Source organism: Procambarus clarkii, chromosome 9 (genome assembly GCF_040958095.1).
Source record: "Procambarus clarkii isolate CNS0578487 chromosome 9, FALCON_Pclarkii_2.0, whole genome shotgun sequence".
In the NCBI taxonomy this organism is placed as follows: Eukaryota; Metazoa; Arthropoda; class Malacostraca; order Decapoda; family Cambaridae; genus Procambarus; species Procambarus clarkii.
Genome location: NC_091158.1, coordinates 11,916,213 through 11,933,442, shown reverse-complemented (window position 1 = coordinate 11,933,442; position 17,230 = coordinate 11,916,213). Strand labels below are relative to the sequence as shown.

At 45.2% G+C, this 17,230-nt stretch overlaps 1 protein-coding gene across 1 annotated transcript; it reads right to left on the bottom strand.

Moving 5' to 3' along the window:
• Positions 1–7,810: 7,810 nt before the first annotated feature.
• On the bottom strand, positions 7,811–9,747 carry LOC138362801 (circumsporozoite protein-like). Its single transcript, XM_069321362.1, has 2 exons — positions 9,735–9,747; positions 7,811–8,670 (listed from the first exon to the last, which is right to left on the bottom strand). Exons 1-2 carry the CDS (start codon positions 9,745–9,747, stop codon positions 7,811–7,813), a joined length of 873 nt encoding a protein of 290 aa, XP_069177463.1.
• Between the last annotated feature and the right edge of the window lie 7,483 nt (positions 9,748–17,230).

Sequence of the window (17,230 nt, the reverse complement as noted above, 5' to 3'; positions counted from 1 at the left end):
GCACCGGTCACTCATGGCACTGGTCACTGGTCACTCATGACAAGGGTCACTCATGGCACTGGTCACTCATGGCACTGGTCACTCATGGCACTGGTCACTCATGACACTGGTCACTCATGACACTGGTCACTCATGGCACTGGTCATTCATGGCACTGGTCACTCATGACACTGGTCACTCATGACACTGGTCACTCATGACACTGGTCACTCATGACACTGGTCACTCATGTCACTGGTCACTCATGACACTGGTCACTCATGGCACTGGTCACTCATGGCATTGGTCACTCACGGCACTGGTCAGTCGTGGCACTGGTCACTCGTGGCACTGGTCACTCATGTCACTGGTCACTCATGGCACTGGTCACTCATGGCACTGGTCACTCATGTCACTGGTCACTCATGGCACTGATCACTCATTGCACTGGTCACTCATGGCGCTGGTCACTCATGGACTCATGGCACTGGTCACTCATGGCACTGATCACTCATTGCACTGGTCACTCATGGCGCTGGTCACTCATGGACTCATGGCGCTGGTCACTCATGGACTCATGGCACTGGTCACTCATGGACTCATGGCGCTGGTCACTCATGGACTCATGGCACTAGTCACTCATGGCACTGGTCACTCGGGACACTGGTCATAAGAGACCAGAGAGAGAGAGAGAGAGAGAGAGAGAGAGAGAGAGAGAGAGAGAGAGAGAGAGAGAGAGAGAGAGAGAGAGAGAGAGAGAGGCATGAAGGGATTGACTGGGAGGGAGGAGATAATGAGGGGGGGCGAGGGAAGAAGGAATGAGAATAATAAGGAATGAGAGGGCGGATTAAATGAGTGGAAAGAGGGAATGAGAGAGAAAGTGGCAGGAAGGTAGGGAAAGTAGAGGGAAGGAGAGGGTGGAGGGAAGGAAAGATTGGAGGGAAGGAGAGAGAGGAGGGAAGGAGAGGGAAGGACGAAGAATCAATGACAAAACTGTGAACAAAGTTAAGGATATTGAAGGAATCCAACCAAAGAAGGCCAAGAATAAAGATGATAACAAGAAAGATGCGCAAGAACAGAAGAAAACGTGATAACATTGTAAAAAGCGGGCAGAAAGGATGAAAGAACGTCGTTGAGAATATGGATAAAGAGAGCGAGAGGCAATAGAGGATAAAAAGTGAGAGGAGAAAGTAGAGATAAGAGTCTCGCGAGAAGGGAAGGGGGGGGGGAGAGAAAGTAATGTGTTTGGAGGTCTGGACTTTGCACAAGTGCTAATATGAGACTCAAATTGTCTGTTGGGGGGGGGGGGGGGCTGGTGGAGGGTAGCCTGCTGGTGGAGGGTGACCTGCTGGTGGAGGGTAGCCTGCTGGTGGAGGGTGGCCTGCTGGTGGAGGGTGACCTGCTGGTGGAGGGTGACCTGCTGGTGGAGGGTATCCTGCTGGTGGAGGGTAGCCTGCTGGTGGAGGGTAGCCTGCTGGTGGAGGGTGACCTGCTGGTGGAGGGTGACCTGCTGGTGGAGGGAGGCTGGTAGTCTGGTGGAGAAAGGTTATAAACTTTATATATAAAGAAAGGACTTTATTTTATAAAGTCCTTTCATTCCACGGCTGATTCTTGCTTAGTTGCTGAGAGATGGGGGGAGGTAGGGGACACTTCTTAATGGGGAAGGTTGTTAGGGGAATTGAGATTGGTTAAATGGGTTGATGGTAAGGTGAGGAGGGGGGTCGTTTAAGGGAGGCAGGGGAGGGAGATGGTTAAGGAAGAAATGAGGGTTTAGGGGAAGGGGCACTGAGTGCCTTCAGGTGATGCAGTTTGTCGATTTAGAGCAATGTCGCCTGAATTATTGGGTCATAAATATGTGTACATGGCACTGCCAACTTCAAAATGTTCAGTAAACACGCAATTCTCTACATACTTGTAGAGTAAACTATATATATATATATATATATATATATATATATATATATATATATATATATATATATATATATATATATATATATATATATATATATATATATATATATATATATATATATGATGAGATGATCATTTTATCAAATATATTCGTAATATTTTGTGTGGGTTAAGCGACAAGGTGTAAATTGTTGAGAAAATTTGTCGGAAGCAATTAAAGAGGAGAGCGGCGAGGGAGGCATCGATCCGTGCCATCAAGTTGGCCTTATTTAGTGCCAAGGCCCTCAGGAGGCGTCCAGGAGGCCCTCTGATGCACTCACACTTTTTGCCCACTTTAATGCAATGAAATTTATACGCTGACAGCGTCAATTTTCAAGTTTTAATTTTTTATTTACAAACCACTCCCTCGTACTATGGAGCACAAGCCTAGATAACTTGCAAGTGGATTGTTTGGGTCAGAAGTCATTGGTAACAAACACAAATCTTATAATTTAACGCTTGTCAAGTCCTCACGAACGGGCTACACGTTTTTATTTGAGTTCCCGCGTCCTCCCACGAACCACGAACGGCCCTGATTGCATTTATGTGATCAGAAAGAAGATCTAAAGACAGGAATAACCGCGCGATTAACCCTGACCCAAGAAAACCACGGTGTCTGAGGGGGAGGAGAAGCCCAAGACGATGACAATAAGGTCTTGCGCCAGAACTAGAAGCAGCTTGACACGCTCACAGACAAAGATAGAGTGACAACTGTGATCACTCGTGACTCTGGACGCTGTGGGGAACACTGCCACGCTCTCACTCTATCCTTGTCCAGGCACAGTTGTAACTTGTGTGAATTTTAACTAAGAGAGAGAGAGAGAGAGAGAAAGAGAGGGGAAGACATAGGTATTCCTCGCTATTCTTCACAGCAGAATGTGACCAGCAATGTTTTGAAGCGTCCTATTGTCTCGCCCGTATTTCCCATCCGGCAAGTGGTCCACGTCTCTTCCATATGTAAGTTATTATGTGAAGGTGGGAAGAGTGAAGACATAGAAAGAGGGAACGGGGAAAGATTCATAAAATATTAAATAAAGATGGAAAAAAGCGACGAATGAAAAAGAGAGAGAATTGGACACATACGCGCACACACACACACACACACACACACACACACACACACACACACACACACACACACACACACACACACACACACACACACACAAGAATTAGAGGTAGAGAGAGAGAGAACAAAGCGTGATTTCGTTAACAGATGAAAGAGGCATTACAAGAGACGTGAGCCCACGGAGCGGCTGCTCATTAAAGAACCAGGAGTTTTAATGGAGTAACTCACCTGCGCACAAATCTGCACACGCACGTACACGCGCACCAGAATGCGCGCGTCCACGGCCCACCACGTACACGCACTCATACACGCAAACATACAAATCTCACAAACACACACACACTCACACATTCGCACACAGTATTCTAAGCAATTTTCATTCCTAACTAAATTTACCCGTTCCACTCCTATTGTTTTAGGGAATCATTCGTTTTTTCATGCGTCAGGACTGTGTATGAAGGGAGAGACATGCGCCAGGGCTGAGTATGAGGGGAGGGACATGCGCCAGGGCTGAGTATGAGGGGAGAAACATGCGCCAGGGCTGAGTATGAGGGGAGGGACATGCGCCAGGGCTGAGTATGAGGGAAGAGACATGCGCCAGGGCTGAGTATGAGGGAAGAGACATGCGCCAGGGGTGAGTATGAGAAGACGTCATGGCTGTATATATGAGCATAGCTTAGTGACATCTTTTTCCTTTACGATTCATATATCAGAACACATCATAATACTTGAAGCCGAAAATGTGTATTAATGATCATACAATGATATATTATTATTGGGCAGTGTTGTGCAGTGGCAACGATTGTCATGTCTCATTTTTCAGTAATGTAGTTGAACATTGCATGGTAAAGTCCGTAGACTTTAATGTAAAATATATGATGTAAAATATATTTTTTTCATCCTTTTAATGCACTGTAAACACTGTAAACGCCTCGAGGGGGATGAGAAAGAGGATCTGAAAGGCTGTAAGTGAAGCAAGCGTCATCATAATCCCACTTAAGTAACATATTTAATTATGAGGAGAAAGCGCTAAGCCAATGTGAATACATATAGCACTTGGAAGGGATATGAGGACAAGATAGGTGCTGGAATATGAGGGTAGAGTGAAGGAACGAAGCCTGCCCACTTGGATGATCGAGGATCGAGCACCGACCTGCAAGAAGCGAGGACATAGTATTAGGCTTCCAGTGCAGTACTGGCTAGTTTGACATTATCATTACAGTATACAGATGGCTAAATGCCTAGCTCATCATAGCAATGAAGATATCAAAATGTAAACATATATCAGTAATGTGGTTATCACTCCTAAAGAAACGTTCCAACAGGAAGAAAATGGAAATAAGAAGATAGATTTAACATGCGGGCCAAATAGATCCTTTATTTAGGATAATCTCGCTATTCCGGGTAAAGGTAGAATCTCAAGACGTAGATTAATACAACAAAAAATACCGTGAAAGAAATGAGAAAATATTCCAGCGCAAGCTTGGGCCTGGGGGAGGGTTCGAACACCGCACGACAGGACAAGCGCCGGGGTGTAAAAAGCTTCCAAAACTTGTAGAGTAAATACGGTACATGTGTAGAAGAGAGCGGGGCGAGACGTGCTTGAGCTCTGTCATCTGAACGACAAACACGGAAAAATAAGCAGGCGTGCACTCACACACACACACACACACACACACACACACACACACACACACACACACACACACACACACACACACACACACATACACACACACACACACAGGTTGGGAAGTGATGTGGTGGAGGCTGACTCCATACACAGCTTCAAATGTAGATATGACAGAGCCCAGTAGGCTCAGGAACCTGTACATTAGTTAATTGACAGTTGAGAGGCGGGACCAAAGAGCCAAAGCTCAACCCCCGCAAGCACAATTAGGTAAATACACACACACACACACACACACACACACACACACACACACACACACACACACACACACACACACACACACACACACACACACACACACACACACCTATACCTGCCCCAGTCATTACCATGCAGTAGCCCCCCGGAGCGCCTGCGCGTGACAGCCCCGCAGCAGCCCGCCAGCGAGCCTCCGCCACGAATATAAACCATATTCCCCCCCTGGGAACTTTGACGATAAAAAGTCCCCCGGAGAACTTGAAAGGAATTAAGCTAAAGAATCGAATTTCTCGGAGAGAGCGGTACAAAGAGGAGACGCCGTGTGAAGGAAACCTTATGGACCCTAAGAGAGGATAAACTCTGGGTCTAAAATCGTCTCTGAATTAAGGAGTGTAAGTGATGCGAGTGTGGAGATTGTCGCAGGTAATGCGTCTTGACACTCCCGCGAGATGCTGGGAGAGAGAGAGAGAGAGAGAGAGAGAGAGAGAGAGAGAGAGAGAGAGAGAGAGAGAGAGATGGGGGGGGGGGGTAAGCTTTAAGGAAGATGGGAACGCGATGGAGAGAAAGCGTATGAAGGGAGACAAATGGAGTGAGAGGGAACAAGCAAGGCCGACGTACACAAAAAGGAAAGATAAAGTTCGTAGCTACCAGAGAGAGAGCGAGAGATGGGAAGAGAAAAAGGGGGGGTGGGGAGCACTAAGAAAGAAGCGAGGATTAGGAAAGAAGGCGGTAACGTAGTGGAATGGGAGGCCGAAGAAGGAGGAGAACGGAGGAATGGGAAGTAAAAGCGAAGCGAGGTGGAAGAGTAAGGAACAGAAGAAAGTGGAAAAGGGAGACTGCTGAAGACATTCCGGATGTAAACACTACCAAATGACAACCATACGACGGTGACAGAGGGACAGCGGCTTGTCCCGAGATAGGAACAAGAGAAAAGCAGGATAACGTAAGATAAGGGAAGATGGAGCTGCGTATGAGAAGTACCAACACGCAGAAGTCAGAAGATGAGAAGACGATAATAAGAATAAAAATCGATAAGAACATTGTAAGGTAAAACCCAGCTTGCAGAAAATTTAAATTTTCGGCGACTTCAATGATAAATAAGCAATGAAACAACAAAAGAAATGCAATCACCTAGATAAAGGAAGAGATAACAAGTGGGAAGGGGAGGGGGGGATGCGAATGAGGAGGAGAGGACAAGGCAGAAGATTAAAATGTCAAGAAACCTGAGAATAAATTTTCAGAGAAGAAGGCGGGCATCTTCAGCTTTCTTCAAACACTCCGGGAGGGCTTCCAGGGGTGGGGTCTCTGCCTCCCGCACCCGCCCACACGCCCACCCACCCACCCACCCACCCACACGGTCACCCACACACCCACCTACAGACCTGCCATCAAACCCCTACCCAACACCTCATATTCCCACACGCCCACCCATCCACACCCACACACCCGCTCTCATCCAAGACTCAACCCTACACCCACTCCCCACCCGCCCACACCCACACCCTGAGCCACCACCCACACCCTGAGCCAACACCCACACCCACCACCCACACCCCATGTGGGCGGTTCCCCTAAAATAAGGCCCTTGTATGTTGATTGTTTGAACACTGAGCGCTGTTGCTGTTGTTGGATTAGTAGGTCACTATTGGTTAGGACTTACACTTTATACTGGCCGCTGTGTGTGTGTGTGTGTGTGTGTGTGTGTGTGTGTGTGTGTGTGTGTGTGTGTGTGTGTGTGTGTGTGTGTGTGTGTGTGTGTGTGTGTGGGCGTGTTTGGGGTCAACTGTAAAAGTTCCTGAATATAAATTTTCCGTATCTATTTTTTGACCACTTTTCTCGCCAAAAGACTAACTCGTGTGGGTGGAAACATTTACACTAACTGCCAATGTCCGGTGATGATGGTCGTCTGTACTGCCTTGTTTGGCTCCCGCCCCCGCAACACCAGTTCGTATCCCTCGGAGAGGGGTAGGGGGGGGGGGGAACCAAAACTTTATTTCATGAACGAATAAGCAGTCTCTTCTATTTTGAAATTGTAATTATCGGTTTGATTCCCCTTCCTACCCTCTATTTCCGTCCCCTCTCCCCATTACCGTCCCCTCCTCACCCCCATTACCACCCTCCCCCCCATCACCGTCCTTTCCATTCAACTATCCTCTCCTCTTCCTTCAACCCTTCCATACCTCCTTTACCCTGGCCTCTCGCTATCACCCTGCCCCTTCACTCCCCATTTCCCCTTCCCCTCCCCCCTCTCTCCCCCTCTCCTCCCCCCCTCTCCCCCACTCTCCCCCCTCACACAAAAACAGTCCTTCGATAATTTAATGTCTTCATTCCAGTATCTAGAGAGTGTGTGTGTGTTCATGAGTGTGCTCACTCATTGTTGAAGAAAGATGTACAGATTTCGTAAGTGGTTGAGCTAAAAGGGCTCGATGAATGATGATTCGACGTATCAGGCCACCGCTTCATCTTTGCCTTGAGTGATTGAGAAAAGAAAGTATATAAGAGCTTCATGTAATTGATCTTCGTCTGGGAATCATCTTTTAGCTGGACAGGGAACTTGGGGACAAGATAATGGAAGGGCTGGCAGCCAGGCGGCGCAGCAACCCCCCCCCCCCCCAAGGTAAGGTAGGTAAACCCCAAGGTAAGGAAGGTAAACCCCAGGGTAGGGAAGGTTATCCCTCAAGGGCCACACAAACCCACCGGGGAAAGGATTATTGATGGTAGGTTACAACGCTATTGATGAACCCAGCATCAGCGGCGAGCTGGTCCCTCGCTGGCATTAGGGGCTAGCCGGCCTTCGCCAGCATTAGGGGCTAGCCGGCCTTCGCCAGCATTAGGGGCTAGCCGGCCTTCGCCAGCATTAAGGGCTAGCCGGCCTTCGCCAGCATTAGGGGCTAGCCGGCCTTCGCCAGCATTAAGGGCTAGCCGGCCCTCGCCAGCATTAGGGCTAGCCGGCCTTCGCCAGCATTAAGGGCTAGCCGGCCTTCGCCAGCATTAGGGGCTAGCCGGCCTTCGCCAGCATTAAGGGCTAGCCGGCCTTCGCCAGCATTAGGGGCTAGCCGGCCTTCGCCAGCATTAAGGGCTAGCCGGCCTTCGCCAGCATTAAGGGCTAGCCGGCCTTCGCCAGCATTAGGGGCTAGCCGGCCTTCGCCAGCATTAAGGGCTAGCCGGCCTTCGCCAGCATTAGGGGCTAGCCGGCCTTCGCCAACATTAAGGGCTAGCCGGCCTTCGCCAGCATTAAGGGCTAGCCAGCCTTCGCCAGCATTAAGGGCTAGCCGGCCTTCGCCAGCATTAAGGGCTAGCCGGCCTTCGCCAGCATTAGGGGCTAGCCGGCCCTCGCCAGCATTAAGGGCTAGCCGGCCTTCGCCAGCATTAAGGGCTAGCCGGCCTTCGCCAGCATTAAGGGCTAGACGGCCTTCGCCAGCATTAAGGGCTAGCCGGCCTTCGCCAGCATTAAGGGCTAGCCGGCCCTCGCCAGCATTAAGGGCTAGCCGGCCCTCGCCAGCATTAAGGGCTAGCCGGCTCTCGCCAGCATTAAGGGCTCGCCGGCTCTCGTCAGCATTAAGGGCTAGCCGGCTCTCGCCAGCATTAAGGGCTAGCCGGCTCTCACCAGCATTACGGGCTAGCCGGCTCTCGCCAGCATTGAGGGCTAGCCGGCTCTCGCCAGCATTAAGGGCTAGCCGGCTCTCGTCAGCATTAAGGGCTAGCCGGCTCTCACCAGCATTACGGGCTAGCCGGCCTTCAGCAGCATTAAGGGCAAACCGGCTCTCACAGAATGGAACTTAAGACGGCAGAGAGTGTCCAAATAAACTTTACTTCTGTGTCTGATGGAGTCAATCAAGTTTCCTTTCAGCTGTCCCGAAAGTCAGAAGGAGAGGAAGAGCCCAAACGTTTTCGTCCTGATGGGAAAGCAAAGTCCATTTTCTCGTTCGTCTTGGGTATTGCCCCTCACGTTGTGGACTGGTTACTGCTACGGGAGCTACGGGAGGCCTAGCCTCGACACCAATTTTGTGGGCTTGGTTCGAGTGTAAGGAAGCATTTAAGAACCTTGCTCTTGAACCTTAAGATGTAAATAGGACGAAATAGACATATTGCTTGCCATGAGCTGAATGTATCTACTGTGTAATAGATAATTCAATAGCTTTAAGAGCTTGTTAGATTAGTTTAGGCTAAGTTACGTTTGGTTAACATAGGTTAAGTTAAATTTCGTTACTTTAGCTCAAAAGAGTCCCTGGAAATTGAATACAGCCAGCTGCACTTTCTCAAGAGAATAATATGTTTGTAAATGCTAATGACATCAGTAATACAATAAGGGTCTTTGACATTCCTTTATACATCGTTGATTCTTGCAGACGCAACACGCAACACGACCCAATGTGTTTACTGCGATGTGCAGAAACACCAAGGTGAGAGTAAAGGGACGACGACGTTTCGGTCCGTCCTGGACCATTCTCAAGTCGATCGACTTGAGAATGGTCCAGGACGGACCGAAACGTCGTCGTCCCTTCACCTTCTAGTGTGTGGTCTGGTCAACATACTTTATCCACGTTATTGTGACTCATCGCCTGCACAAGGTGAGAGTAGTCTATATTTGTTATCTTTGGTCTGCCGGGGCTCTATAACATGTAACTGAGAAATAGTGGAACAGTGTTTATAAATGGTAAATGATGGTGGGGGAGGGTGAAGCCAGGAAGGTGATGGTGGGGGGGTCTGGGAGATGATGGTAGGTGTAGGAGAGGGGGTGAAAACGACCAATCCATCTACATTACATTTCACTTCAAATGTGAAAATCAGATGAGTGATGCGGATCCAAGTACCTACGAGGCGTGTCTACTATCCACATACCTGTTGACGTCATTATTAGAGCTCATGAAGAATCGTGAATAGAAATACTTTGCTGATAGAATCTGGTACATTTCCCCCTAACAACCGCCACTGAAAACTGTCGTGCAGAGTGTTTTAAGCAGTGTTCAGACCACCAATAGCCACTACCTTAAATGAACCTATTATGTGTACTCACTGGTTGATACCTGGTTACCTGGTTGATGGGGTTCTGGGAGTTCTTCTACTCCCCAAGCCCGGCCCGAGGCCAGACTCACTGACATCAACTAAAAATAATTAAGAAGGTCAATGAAGAGATGTCTGCGGCAATCAGATGCGGCCTGTATAGACCTCAAGCCAATCAAGAATACGAGATACGATTGAGTGGGTACTATACGAAACCAACAAATCCAAGAACTCGTCAGGATACATACACCGATACGTGTACCCCATTTCTCGGTGTATATACAGTGACAGTGTACTCTATTCCTAGACTATGTTCAACACCGAGGTATACTTACTGAATGTCAGTAAGCTGTTGTGGTTAACAAGCCTTTAAGCTCCAACACCAAACCAATCCCAATATTTCTAAGCTTAGCTTCTGTTACAAGTAAAGATTTTAATACTTTGTTCTAGAATTTCAGTGCAAGAGATATAGGATTCTATATTTAAGCCAACCTGCCCTCAGGGAGGGAATCTGCTCATGGGAATAGATTGAGAACGATCATATAATTAGTGCTATTATATACTCTATATCCATAGTTAGGTTAGGTTAAGGTTTGGTTAGGTTAAGTTAGGTTTCATTACATTTGGTTACATTAATACGGTGTATTATTGATGAGTATGTGAAATATGGAATTCGAAAACTATTTAAGTGTACCTGAGGATTCCATTTACAGAAAACCAAATTCTTCAAATAAAACGTTTTCAGCGTATTATTATTTATTATAGTTTATCTGTTTTAAACCAACGATTTATAATAAAATTAAGTTATACCTTAAGAATAATCTATGTTCAGGAGAAAGGTTCACTTGCCAGTTTACATGTATACTATTACTAGTCTACATAGATTACTAGGATTTGTTCATTTGATGTATCACGCTATTGAGACATCACAAAGATATACATAATTATCCAGGTGGTTTGAGTTGGGGTGTGGTTGCTCATAGTAATGGATTAACTTTGAGGACGGGCTCATTAAATTTTTAGAAATGTAATCTATTTCCGTTATTCGACATTTAAACCGAAAAAAACACAAAAAATATATTGATATTTTGAGCTCGAATACAACGACATATCTCATTATTTAAGCACGAGAGAAGCTCAAAATCAATACCACTTAATGCAAATGATATATTATAGATGGCGGTGTATGTAGGACGCAAATGGACGGGGCTCCATGATGCTCCTTAGTTCGAGCAGGTGTTGGGACCGCTCCTCCTGGAGAGGACCTCAGCTATCCATCACTAGTGTAGGGGAAGAGCCTACTGGAGAAAACCTCAGGAACGACCTTTTGGAATATACGAAGGCGATGTAGGCGAGCCAGAGCTGTTGCCATAGGGAACACACTTCTACACCGGAACCTCGTATTCCTACTCGACTCCTGACGTATCCTACTTGGGGTGGACGGTAGAGCGACGGTCTCGCTACATGCAGATCGGCGTTCAATCCCCGACCGTCCAAGTGGTTGGGGCACCATTCCATTCTCCCCGTTCCATCACCAAATCCTTATCCTGACCCCTTCCCAGTGCTATATAGTCCAAATGGCTTGGCGCTTTCCCTTGATAATTCCTTCCTTCCTTTCTTCCTTCTTCTTTCAGCTCTGAGAGCACAGAGCTTCTTCACTTGAGGCTTGCGAGAATGTGATCATATATACATCCTTACAACCGCCACCGATGTGTTTAACGTATGTACACCTCCACATATTATTCCTCTAGTGTATACTGTAAGAATGGGTTTACAATATTCATCACTTGAACCAGATCGTGTTCGGTATTAGCATAGTTATTCACATAGTTCTGAAGTTCACTGTGTTGCTGACCAAAATCTTAGATGAAGTGCAGGTCGCAGCAATCCGCAATACTCTTCCAACTGATATCTTGCCAAACACACAGCGAAACAACGACGTTGCTACAACGTTCGAACAAGATTTAACACCTCCTAACCAGTTACAACACCCAATATGACAAGTTGTAACAACGTTCTAATACGTCAAAAACACGTTAAGCCAAAATGTAACAACTTTATTACAAGTAGTAACAAGCGCAAAGTAAGGTCAGTTACGGTTTGTGTTTCCAGGGATATAGGACTGTAGGGAGGACCGAACGATGTCTGGGGCCAGTAGGACGAACACTGTCTTCTGAGATGGCAGCTAAGAAGGCTTCTTATCATGCGCCGATTACACAGAGGTCGTGAGGTGGATCAATACTGCCTGAGGAGGTAGGCCAAAACTCCTTCAAATATGAAACGAAACTGCTCGAGCCTTCGTGACCCAGACTGACCTCTCAGACCACCAAACTACCTTCCGACCTCCTTGAGGTGATTGCTACCAATCTAAATCACCCGACCCATCTGTAAAAAAAAAATAGTTGTATAAGATTAAATGAACTTGGAAATAAACACACACACATATCCAATGAGGTAGGGGGAAATCATAGGACAGGGAAGAAGAAGAAGTGATGTGATGTGACCTCAAAGTCTATAGACTCCGAGGTCACATCACCCAAGATCAGGCCGGGGGCGTGGGGAAGGAACGGCTCGCCTGACACCTGTCTAGTCTGCTCGTTCCTGCGACTTGGACGAACGTAACTCCCACAAAGTTTGCACTTCAGGTCCTCGCGTCTGGGACCGTTGTTGCAGTCAAGATGGAAGCTGAAGCCACGAGATAACCTCCGTCTCACGCTGCCGGATCTTCACAGCCTCTCTGGCCACACAAATAGAAAAGTGTAGAAATAAATAAATGATTAAGCAACCAAAGGATTAAATAAATAGATGAAATAGTTAATAAGTGATGGTTTTACCGCTCATTAATATGCTAATTAATAAATCCCAACTTATCTGACATTCATAACAAAATATATATGTTTGATATCCATCATATAGAGATGCAGAGTCATGTTTTGAAACCTTGCACGATATTGTATTGAAGGGGGGAGCCCCGAGAGAGAGAGAGAGAGAGAGAGAGAGAGAGAGAGAGAGAGAGAGAGAGAGAGAGAGAGAGAGAGAGACAGACAGACAGACAGACAGACAGACCTGGGGAAAGCACTTCACATGAGCCAGTGCAGTGAGCCCAACACTAACCTCTGAGCCACCATTATAACCAAGCGGTGTCCAGTACGATCACAAGCCAGCTGTTTCGACCACCTTAATGTGTGTTATAATTACCACACAACACATAACACGATGCGTGTAATGGTCATCCTGTGATGCCACCCTGAGCACACCCTCTGAGGGAAGGATTGGCAGTCAGGCCTTCGTTCATGTGAGAGGCTTGTGGGCGTCAGACCGATATCCTGTTTAGGGGGATTTTTGAGTGGATGGAGTGTGTTTGTGAGGGGGTATTGTGTGCGTGTGGTGAGGGGAAGAGGGCAGGGAAGGGGCGCGTGCGCAGTTCGTGCTCTCAAGTTGTCACAACATCACTAAAATGGTGTATATATTGTCATAACCTAACCTAACCAAAGATCCCATGGATAAGAAACGGAACAACCCGTCAATTTAGCGAGCTTACCTTCTTATATTCGTCCAGAAGCAGGTCTGGTCTTTGGGCCCCGCCTACAGGCAATCAGCAGTCTCTGTGCAAGTCCTTGAACTTGACTCGCTACATTACACCATTTACTTTAACTGTGGTAGTGCAGTATGGTCAAATATATATATAAGTTTATTCCAAATGTCAGCCACATTATCTGGAAACGAAAAATGTCAGATTCGTAATTCACTTTTTGCATATTTCCATCCACCATTGTGCAAAGGTAATCATTCTATATTTGAAATACGTCGAATAAAAGCTAAATTTCACAGGAAATGCAAAAATGTAATTTTTGGGTGGTGTGGCCGGTTGATATTAAAAGAGATTTGATGGTACATTTTGGCGTTCATTATAAATGTGACAAGACTGAAGAGGACGAATTAGGCACTAAATAAAATATAATGTTCGTGTTTTTTTTTTTTTTGTTAGCTGTAAATTTTTGGATAATCACGTTTGTCTGAGCCCCTTTTTTTCTCTCTTTCTGAACTAGTCTTGTTCATTGAAACACACACATGTTCTCTCTGCAGCGTTCACTGAAACGTGTGAGTTTTGCCTGAACCATTCTTGTTCACTTTTGACCCACATGTACCTTCACTTTGAACTGTTCCTATTTGTTATAACAGAGGTGCTCTCATTTTGAATTGTTCTTGCTCATGCCTTCACATAGCTACTCTATCTCACAAAAAACACTGGATTGTTCTTACTCACTCACAAAAACACCTGTAGGATTGTTATCGTTCACTCTCACAAACACACCTGATAGATTGTTCTTGTTCACTCACGGTCTGAACTGATATTGTTCATTCTCACACAGTTCCACTCTTCCTTACCTTTCAAGCTACGGGTTTCATAAAACTACATTGAACAACTAACCAAACGCAATAGGCGGAACTAGAAACAATATCGAAAAGCATACGAAATGTAACAAAATATTGTTTACTTAAACACTTTTACCTCTACCATCTCCGGGGTCTTGTGGTATTCACGTTGTGTCAACATGTGTCAAACATAATGTTTATTGTGAAAAGGATTTGTGCACTGACGACCATTCCCACATCTGGTCAGCTCTTGCGGGTCTTTTGCGGTTCTTTTCCTTTTAGGTTTCTGTTTTTTTTGGGGGGGCTTGATTTAGTTCAGTTTTTTAAGATCGCGCTATTATGGTGGAGTTATTCAGAGGCTTTTGATCGTGGCAATATCCTTAAAATATATATATTTTTTAATTTGCGGATGAACTCTCAACTTATGGAAATATATATATATATATATATATATATATATATATATATATATATATATATATATATATATATATATATATATATATATATATTATTAAATATGACCGAAAAAGTAAGATTAATAATTCTAACACGAATTTTCTCTATCTTTCGTACATTCCTTTTCATTGTTGGTGGTAATTCAAAAATCAATTCTCCAAAATTCATTTTTATTTTTAGTCTAGAAATAATAGACTAGTCTAGAAATAATAGAATAATTTTAGTCTAGAAATAATAGACTAGAAATAAAAATGAATTTTGGAGAATTGATTTTTGAATTACCACCAACAGTGAAAAGAAATGTACGAAAGATCGAGAAAATTCGTGTTAGAATTATTAATCTTACTTTTTCGGTCATATTTAATAATCTATGTCTACAGGAAAGACTGCTACCAAAATATACTAATATATATATATATATATATATATATATATATATATATATATATTATGGCCCACAAATAATGTCCACGGAACTATCTTTTGAAATAATGTATCGAATTGCATTCATAAAACTACAAAAAATACAATATGAGTGGCACGAAATCCTTGATACGAAATGCGTTGGACGCATAATAAACGACGCATTAAAACAACAGAAGAGCCGGATTTTCGACGGTGAAAACAGTAGGTTTAACCTCCCCGTTGGCTGATATGAATGGAGGAAACAATATCGATGCTAAACGCTGTTATTTATTGTTCTTACAGTTACCGTTGTATCCGAAGAGCAGAAATGTTGCTCTGGCGTTCGAGGCACTCTTGTTTGTGTTTGACTGAGTGTTTGTTTTGATTGACTATATTGACTGACCTGATTGTTTTCGCTTGATAATTTGTGTTGGCTGAGTGTTTGTTTTGATTGACTATATTGACTGACCTGATTGTTTTCGCTTGATAATTTGTGTTGGCTGAGTGTTTGTTTTGATTGACTATATTGACTGACCTGATTGTTTTCGCTTGATAATTTGTGTTGACTGAGTGTTTGTTTTGATTGACTATATTGACTGACCTGATTGTTTTCGCTTGATAATTTGTGTTGGCTGAATGTTTATTTCTGGTGGATTGTTTTAGACTTAGTTTGACTAAGAACAGGCGTAGTTTGTATGCATTGGCAGATTGCTTGTGTTGCTTATATTCGCTAATTAGTTGATTTTTTGTGTGTATGTGTGTGTGTTGGCTGTTTGAATTGTCTGATTGTGTGGTATTAGCTTTTCTGGTCACGGGAGAGTACAGCCCAAGTGCGTACAATATCATCGAAGTGCATCATAAAATCAACGATAAATCAACATCATCAGAAGTTATTGATCGTTGAATTATCTCTGAACCTCGAACCAAAGTCAGTGTTCGAGACTGTTCACTCTGGTCTATGTTATATTGGACACTGCGGTAAATATCTGGGGGAAGCACACAGGTTATCCTCAGCCGCTTACGTCAGGCATTAGAACGTTAACATTAATTTCCTCAAAACATTATATTCAACCTATGTCAGATCAGTATCGAAGTATGCAGCACCAGTTCAGTTCGAATCGACTGCTTGTGAAACACACAGGGAAATTTGAGGAGGTTCAAAGGTATGCCAGAAGACTGATACCTAAAATTAGGTGATTGAAAAGCTCGCTCACACACACACACATACATGGGACCTGATAGCTGAGTGGACATCGCTCTGGACTCGCAATCCTTGGGTCCGGTATCGATACCCGGTGATGGCAGAAACAAAATGGACAGAATTTCTTTTACCCTGATTCCCCTGTTACCTAGCAGTAAATAGGTACCTGTGAGTTAGACAGCTGTTACGGGATGCTTCGTGTGTGTGTGTGTGTGTGTGTGTGTGTGTGTGTGTGTGTGTGTGTGTGTGTGTGTGTGTGTGTGTGTGTGTGTGTGTGTGTGTGAAAAAGTTAGTTAGTAGTTAGTAACAGTTGATTGATTGACAGTTGAGAGCCGGACCGAAATTTAGCTCGACCCCCGCAAGCACAACAAGGGGAATACACACACACACACACACACACACACACACACACACACACACACACACACACACACACACACACACACACACACACACACACACCTACTCAAGGCGCGGCAGTGTGCCAACGGGGTCCTGATGTTCCTCGTTTGATGGTCGTGTGTATATGACTCCTGATTGAAGCCAAGGAGGACGTGGAGGAGGAGGAGAATAACGGGGCCTGGGGATAGAGGAGTATCGTGGGGGGGGGGAGAAGGACGGTGCTGATGGTCTGAGAGCGAGAGAGAGAGAGAGAGAGAGAGAGAGAGAGAGAGAGAGAGAGAGAGACCTCCAAGGAAAACATAGTGTGGGGGGGTAGCACTCTGAGAATCAGTCTACATTTCATCAAACACAAGAGAAGGAACCTCTCATTGTATCGCCTCCTTTATCGCTGCGATATATTCGCATCTTTCATCTCTCTCTCTCTCTCTCTCTCTCTCTCTCTCTCTCTCTCTCTCTCTCTCTCTCTCGCTCTCTCTCTCTTTTCGATGAA